The sequence below is a fragment of the Egretta garzetta genome, unplaced genomic scaffold (assembly GCF_000687185.1).
Source record: "Egretta garzetta isolate BGI_Z169 unplaced genomic scaffold, ASM68718v1 scaffold21, whole genome shotgun sequence".
Lineage (NCBI taxonomy): Eukaryota > Metazoa > Chordata > Aves > Pelecaniformes > Ardeidae > Egretta > Egretta garzetta.
In genome coordinates this window covers 1,487,743-1,495,857 of record NW_009258668.1, presented here as the reverse complement: position 1 = coordinate 1,495,857, position 8,115 = coordinate 1,487,743, and the positions used below count along the sequence as shown (strand labels likewise).

Sequence of the window (8,115 nt, the reverse complement as noted above, 5' to 3'; positions counted from 1 at the left end):
GCTGAGGAAGAAATCCTCTAGATTCTGACCTCGGTATAAGATACTTGGACTCTGCTTCTTCCTGTAAGAACTGGACATAGCTCTGACCCACCCATGAGTCTTTTTGAGGTTTTGTGTTTGGTTTTTTTTTTTGTCCTCACATCAGACTCTTCCTTGAGAACAGAAGGTGACTTCTCATACCTGCCACTCCTATTTCTGTTTTGCCTTTTAAAGCCAAACACAGGCACCCAAGCACAATATTTTTATTTTCTTCCTTGTATCCCAGGCCCCCTTGTTTGGCATTGAGGCTGGGACTGGCATTTTTTCTTGAATTATTTCTTTAATAGGACTATCCAGCAAGATTATCTGTGATTTTTTTAAATTTTCGTGGCAGATCTATTAAAGACTACTGTTCAGAAGACTGAGCTTATGTTCAGAAACGCACTTAGAGAGGCTGCTGAGCCAGTGGTGGGTCAGTGGTGCTCTCAGCTAAACCCATGATAGCAGAGTTTAGTTTGTCCATTTTACTGGGGGCCCCGGGTCTCTGCAAGCTGAGATTCCTTCAGGGCGAGTGGTTCCCCTTCGGCTCTGAGCACTTGGTAAGCTGAATCATCTCACTCTTAAATATTACTTGGTGAATGAAATAAGGCCCTTTACCTACCTCCCTATCAAACTGAAAGCCCAAAGCCCTATTCCAGATTAAATTGATAATTGAGTCATTTGACAGTGAATCTGACCTCCTTTCTGACTCTCGTCACCATAGAAAGGTTTGGGCTTTCACAGGGATGTTCCTTCACGCTTCTTCTCCAAGCCATGGAGTGAAGGCGGAGGTCCACGCTCTGGGCCATGAGCTGCCTCTGGCAATTGCAGAGAGATGCAGCCAGAAGTCTTAAACGGGGGGCGGGGAGAGGTCATCTCCCAAAAGGAGATGAGGTAATTCAGTTTCTGTTCAATAGTTATCTTGACATGGAAGATGGCAGGGATTTCGCAGTCCTTTGGAAAGCCTCTCCTCATCTTACAACCCGGAGTATTCTGTTAGTTAACTGCTGGGAATGGGAGAAGATTTCAAACTCCATTTTCTAAGTCATAAACTTCAGTTTCTGAGAGAGAGGAGATACCAATATTAATTTCTTCAGTACTTGATGAGACCTCTGTATTTCTGTGGTATATTGGACGTAAATTGAAGCACAGCATACGTAATTGGGAGGAGAGGACATTAGAGAGAAGTTGGTGACAAGTTCATTAGGTTGTGTGGGAGTCCTGGCTGGTCTTTAACGTTCCAGCGTTTTCTTCAAATTCTGCAGCAAACTGTGGCCCAGGGGAAAGCGTGTTAGTTCGGAAATGGGTATGAGCTTTTTTCCAGCTACATTCAAGCATTTTCTGCGTTCTGGGATGCGGCTGCTGACTGGGGAATAAGGCGTGCGGCTTAGCTATAGACAGTGCATTATTCTTAGGCGTTGTCACCCTGCACTAATGTTATTAATTGAGTTCTGCAGGCAAGGGCTGAAATACAAAGGTGCTAGGGATTGCGCTGTGAGCACCTCTACGTGAATTAAAGGACGCTTATAAATGACATGCGTGTAATTCGGCCCTCTAGCTTCTTATATTTGATTTGCTACTTCTGGCAAAAATATGGACCGTCCACCTGGTTACCATTTTTAGGAGGCAGACTGGGCCAGCGTTTGTTGTGGGGGCTAGGGGTGTTTGCAGAGCTCTGGGTTCGCTAGTGAGCGTGCATCAAAACCCACCCGAAGCCGTTGATGGAGAAGGGTGCTGCAGTGCCTGGAAGAGGGTGTTCACAGGTTCCGTTTCCTTGATGTCAGAGCATTTATGCGTCTCTGAATCTTACAGAGAGCCTCACTAGACAAAAATGTTTTTGCATACTTTATTGTCTTCCTTACTACTAGGTGTAAGCATAGAGTAACGTCGATCGAAAGGGACACCCTGGATGTGTCTAGCACAACCATCTTGCTCAGAGCAGTGCTAACTTCAGGGCCTTGTCCAGTCCCATTTTGAGTATTTCAGTGTAAGTAATCCTGTTTATTTTTCCTTTTCAGTCTACTGCTGAAGGGTTTAAAGAAGCTGTGCGATACGTCCTCCCACGACTCATGCTTATCCCGGTCTATCACTGTTTGCACTACTTTGAGTTACTGCAGGTAAATGATGCCACACTCTTGTTTCCTGCTGAAAACATTTCCTAATGTGGAGAATCTCAGCTTTTAAATAGGCGATTAGACTTTACTTACTGCTTCTGAAAACTGAAAGATATGAAAACATTCATTTGACACCAGTTAATGTAAGTCTAAAAGGTAAAATAATGTAAAAAAAGTCTTCAAAAGCATCTGTTGCTCTGATGTGAACATTTGAAGTAACTGTATTTGATGAAACAGTTACTGAACTTGAGTTCTAATGCAGTTAAAAACGGAATATGAAAATCTTAATTTCTTCTTTCCTTAAGTTCTGAATTTTTTTGTCCGTTCAGAAAAAGCTAAGCATAATTCAGATCAGTGTTCTCTGTCCCAAGTCACACTCCAGTTGCAGCTCAGCTGATCTTATTTTGGGGGCTGGGGAGGCATTTCCTTTCAGCGGAGTCAGAATACTCCAGTCTTAAAACCATTTGTCCTGAGTCCTAAATGGAAGAGATAAATGGTATTTTTTGCTGTTTCATAGCATACCACGCTTTCTCCATATTGAGGAGAAATGAAAATAATTTTCTTACTTTCTGTCTTGTGAGAAATGACACTGATGAAATGTCAGGCTTTATGGAATTCTGATTCAAATGATAAAAAGTCATTCCTGTAGGACACTTTTCAGGGGTCTTACCATACAAGATGTTTAGGTTGGCATCTAGTCCGTATTTGTGAAAAATTCTGCCTATTGAGGCATTAACTTATTTTAGAACAGCCTCTATTGGTTTGACCACAGATCACTTGCACATATTTTATTTTGATGTATACTAGCAAGGTGGTTCACATCAGTAGATATTTCCCTTGGGTATAACAGCTAAAAGCCAAAAAATAACTGAGCGTGTGTCTTTTTGCTTACAAGCAAATGTTTTTGCTGTGAGTTATGAGAAGAGAGGCCAGCAGTCAGCAGAAATTTAACATCTGAGATCTATAATAATCATTCTTGAATAAGAAAAAATAGTGTTGCTGTAGAAAATGCAGGATCTTGAAAAATACTTGGATCGGAGCTTTTTTTAAGTAGCTGAGGATAACGTAAAGAAAGTTTCGATTTGCCTCATTGTGTTGGGAAAGTTTGTAATGCTTACGAGGGTAAGTGAATTATTAACTAACTGGGATATACTTAAATGAAACAGGTGAAATATCCTGTGGCTATAGCTGACATTTTGTTAATAGCAACAGAAATTACACTTTTTAAGTTCTCAGCGTAAAAAGTGATACTGGCCGTGTTGGACAGGCGTGTTGTGTGCTCTTCCTTTGTATTTCAAAGGGTTTACTTGTATGAAAGAAAACTTTGCAACATAGGACTTATGTATAATACCATTAGAATTTTCTCAAAAGAATCTCAAGCCAAAAAATAGCAATTGTTTTAAGGCCAGATCTGTAGTTAATATCTAGCACTTACTCCCTTTTTTCTTGCCTTTTTTTTTTTTTTTTACCCCCAAGTTCAGTCTTGTTTTCATTGTGTCTGCTGTGATTTTCAGCATGTCCTGATTTAGATAAGTAAAAATAAGCATGATTTATTTTGACCCGTGAACTGCACATCTCCAATGTATGGAGTACCAGTATTTTGTAAAGATATTTAAATGCAAGTGGTCCCGATAAATTTTAACACTCTAAGCATTTCTATTGATAGCCAGTTTAGAAAAAAGTTAACAAAGCCTAAAAAACCCCCCAACCAACCCAAAACAACCCTAACCCTCAGTGAACTTTTCTCTAGACCACTGCACTGACTCTGTTGAGAACAGAAACTTTACATTGCCATAGTTTTAATATTTGCCTTCATAAAGCTTATGTTTCTATAAGAACATTCTTCCAAAAGAAAATAAAGCAGTCAAAGAACTGGAGGGTGACAGCAGAAGCACGGCGCTGCCAGCCTTGCTGTGAAGTGAGCGCTGAGCGCTTCGTGAATACGTCTCTCAAAATAGTGTAACTTCCCTTTCCGTAAGGGTCCGTTGCATACGATAACTCTCTGGAACTTCTTAAAATGTTCGTCTTTCACATTTAAAAGACGTAATTGGATTAGTGACCTGTATTATGCTGAAGGTCAGGCTAATTAATGACCCATTGTGCCTTAAAGCTGGGAAATGGAGTGCATCAGTATGAAATTAAAGACTGAAATCATACGCCGCAGCTTTGGGAGAAGCTACGCAGCTTGTAAAATCAGTTAAGTGTTTAGAGTTTGTCCGCTTTGTCGGGAACCATTAACACACATGCCTTACTGAGCAGAGTTTTGTGTGTTCTCAAAACTTAAGATTAAATACTTTGCATGCCAACTTGGTATTTTTTTCTTCAGTGACAGGAAAGGGTGGTTACTATTTATGTTTTAAACCATGGCACAGAGAAGATAATTTGTTTTTGATAGCCTGTCTTCAGTCTGTAGTGCTGCAAGAGTTTTCTGTCTCTTGGGGACTCTGAGTCTGCTCAGAACTCCAGTTAATATTGATAGGAACAGGTTACACGCGCACATTCTTAAAATTGCGTCGTATTTTTGAAGAATAAAGTCTGGCAGAGAGTGCAAAAACATCTAGTTGTTTCCTTTATTTGTTTTTAACTTGGATAATACAGCAAGATGCTGTGTGACATATATGATACTGATTTTAACCAGGGAATTTTAGTAGTGAAAATTATGAAATATGACCTTTATCCACAATATACAAGATTTCTGAATAGAATTCAGCTGCAGGGGCTGACACTTGGCTGTCTCGAGTCTTTCCAACCTTGTGAGCGTAGAGCGTATCACTCTGTAGTGAATAATGGTAAATACAGAACCACTTGTGATCACTTCAGTTGCAGGTTTAAAATTTGAATTTTATGTTGTATTTTGAAAACGTCCTAAATTTGAAGCAGTGTTTTTTATAAAGCAGTGGTTTTAGGGGTAGAGAAAGTATTTATTCAACAATATTAATATATTATAAACTGTTGGTACCGCTTCCCTGTTACCATTGTATTCGTCTCTAGGAACCTTGGTTGAAAAAGACCTAACAAAAATGGAAGCAGAAAAGCAACAGAATACTCAAAATATATTCATGACTTCAGTAGGGAGAGAAGCTAAGATTGAGGCTGTTGCTGCTAAAGAAAGTTACCCCAAAACCCTACTGAATTGGGAGGTAAATAAAACCATGACTTATTTATAGAAGCACAGGCCTTGATGTTTGTTCTTTTGCAAAAAAGCAAAACTAAAAAATGAGTGAAATTAAAGCGTGAAAAGCTTGAAAATTCTTTCAAGCTGCAGAACTTTTCTCCTTGGTACAAAAACCTGTTTGTGCAGCGGCTCTACATCATTTGGAGATCCCTGTGTTGAATTTGTTTGGTTTGTCTGCTGTAATGTTGATTGCTTGTTCAGGTATTGACAGAAAATGAACCTGCTGGAGGTTGTTTCAGAATGACTCGTGATGGAAAGGCTGAAGGAAGTCACGCTAAAGAAATAAAACTGTTGTGTAAGGAAAAAATAGTGCTAGTGATCACACGTTGTTAGATTCTCCCAAGTAATGAGCGATGGGACGAGGGGAAATGGCCTCAAATTGCGCCAGGGCAGGTTTAGGTTGGACATTAGGGAAAATTTCTTCCCGGAAAGGGAATACCCTGGGGGGATTTAAAAGCCAGGCAGATGAGGTGCTTTGGGATGGCAGCGTTAGGGGAACGGTTGGGCTTGATGATCTTAAAGGGCTTTTCCAACCTAAATGATTCTGTGATCTTGCAAAAAAGTAACTCGAATACATTCTGATTGTGACAGCTTTAATTGAGTATTCGGAGTTTAAAGCAGTATGCTTGACATTTCCAAGCATGAACACCTTAGTGCTGGCAGCGTAGAGGAGAGCTTAGTGTTTCGTCAGACTTTCAAGCTCCAGATATGTTTTCATAAATGTCTCTGTTGATAGCAAAATTCCAGGAAACTTTATTCATTGAATGCAGTGCAGAGAACTCAAGGGGTCGTACAATCCATCTGAATGACTTGCAGGCAGAAGATTATCCCCAGTTCCTGCATGTGACTCACTACGTTGTTATCAAGGAATCCAAAACATAGGAAATTTTGCCTTTTGATCTTTTCTGCTGTTACCTAATGGTTGACATCTATTGACTTGACAGAGAAACCACGGTCCGTATTCTACAGAAGCACCATGGTACATTTTTTTAAAGCGAACAGTGTTCATTACTATTTTCTGTCATTTTTTTCTGTACAGTAAATTGAATAGTTAATATTCTTGGTTTATCATCACTGGTATTTTAAATATATCTGGCATAAGCAGGACCCCTTTTTTCCTTTTTCTAAAGATTTACGTCTTTTCTCTGTCTAGCAAGAACGTTGTGCTTTTGCATCTGCTGTTTAATTGGAAAGATGCTTGTTAAGAACGGGCATTTGGAAAAGCAGATGTTAGTCCAGTGATTACAGAGAACGAGATATGCTTCAGGTAATCTGCCTAATCTTCAGGAATCTCTGCATAAAGGTGTAGAAATGGATTGGATTGCTTCCAAATGTGTATATCTTTTTTTTTCTTCTTCTTCTTTTTTTCTTTTTTAATACCAAAAAAGCAAGACGTGCCATTTGATGTCTGTCAAGTGTCAAACACAGCTCCCTTTGAAAAGGGGATGTAAGAAATTCTACTCAGGACATGTGAGGAGAAAAGAGTATTTTATCAGACTCGATAGCTTTTCCCACCTTTAGGATTTTGCACTTGTCATCTTTTCACACCATTTTTATGTTCTTTGCGTTTCTGTGGCTGATAGGAAGGAGAAGAAGGGCTTCCACAGAGGTAGACATTTTTCCCTTCCCTGTACTGTTCCTCAGCTCATAAACTTCCCACAAATTTTTGGCCATGAAACTTTCATTTCTCTTAATATGCAAGATGGAGGTTGTTTGGGCATGTGAAAAAGAAAAATTCTAGTGATTTAAATTACATGAAGAGAGTGGACCAATCTGGTCAAATCCTGTTCTCTCAATTACTTTTAGAGGAAGCTACATATCCTTGCTGAGGGAACGTAGTGGGGAAAGGAAAAGAAGGCTTCTGCCATGCTGAGTGATTGTAAGTAAGATTTCTCTTAAAGTATGTAGGTAAAACAGAGTTTATCCAAAACTGCGTGGCATATTGTCTTGATTTTGCCCGGCAATCTATTTGCTTGAATTTTCTTTAAAAAAAAAATAAAAAAAATCATATGATCTTTAGCGTGAAAGGGGTTAAAAAGAAAAATCTCTCGTATTTATATCAGTAGTATTAAAAAGATCCAAAAAGAGGAACTCTGTGACTAGGCTTTGCTCCAAGCGTATTGCTACCAAGTCTATGGAGACGGTATGAAAGCCTGTTGAATTTCCTAATTCTGGAAGTTTCTGCCTAGTGGTAGAGATGGCTCTAGTCTTTATAAAGGAAATTTGCTGATTCTTACTTTTATTTACATTTTGCTATTAGTAGCAAATCTTGAATTTCAGACTTTTTTTTACTATGTTAATTTGCACCATGCAAAATTGACATTTCTCCTTGAAATAGATGAGTTTGCTGAAGGTGGCAGAATTTAGAACGGTAAGAAGCAGAGAGAGAAACTTGGTCATTCTGTCTTAAATATGCTCAGAAATTTTGAGATTGACTCATTGAAGGAACATTACATATAGTTACATAAACCACAGTTTAATTCTTGGCTATTTCAAACCTCCGAACTATTTAATAAAATCAGTTGTGAAACAGGACGTTGTTGAAAAGATAACAGGAAAAACAGTGTCTGACAATTTGCACTGGCTTTCGGTACAAGGTTAAGGGGTTATCTTTCTAAACTCCCTCCTGTTGAGCACCTACTGACTTTTCCTGAATATCTGACAAACGTTTTTAGTTACGTGCACAGCTAGTTTTGAGAGTGATAACTCTCTCATGGACTTGAAGTCACCGAGTACTGTAGATAGCACTGTGTAAGAATGTTTGTCAGTCTTCCTACCCTTCCATAAATTAGACAAATCTGAAAGAAA

At 39.1% G+C, this 8,115-nt stretch overlaps 1 protein-coding gene across 1 annotated transcript in view; it reads left to right on the top strand.

Moving 5' to 3' along the window:
* Window positions 1-8,115, top strand: part of SOS2 (SOS Ras/Rho guanine nucleotide exchange factor 2) — a 52,917-nt gene that overhangs the window by 21,513 nt on the left and 23,289 nt on the right. The window contains exon 8 of the mRNA XM_035888432.1: window positions 2,037-2,135. Within this exon, the coding sequence (XP_035744325.1) occupies window positions 2,037-2,135 (99 nt within the window). The remainder of the gene's footprint in view (window positions 1-2,036; window positions 2,136-8,115) is intronic.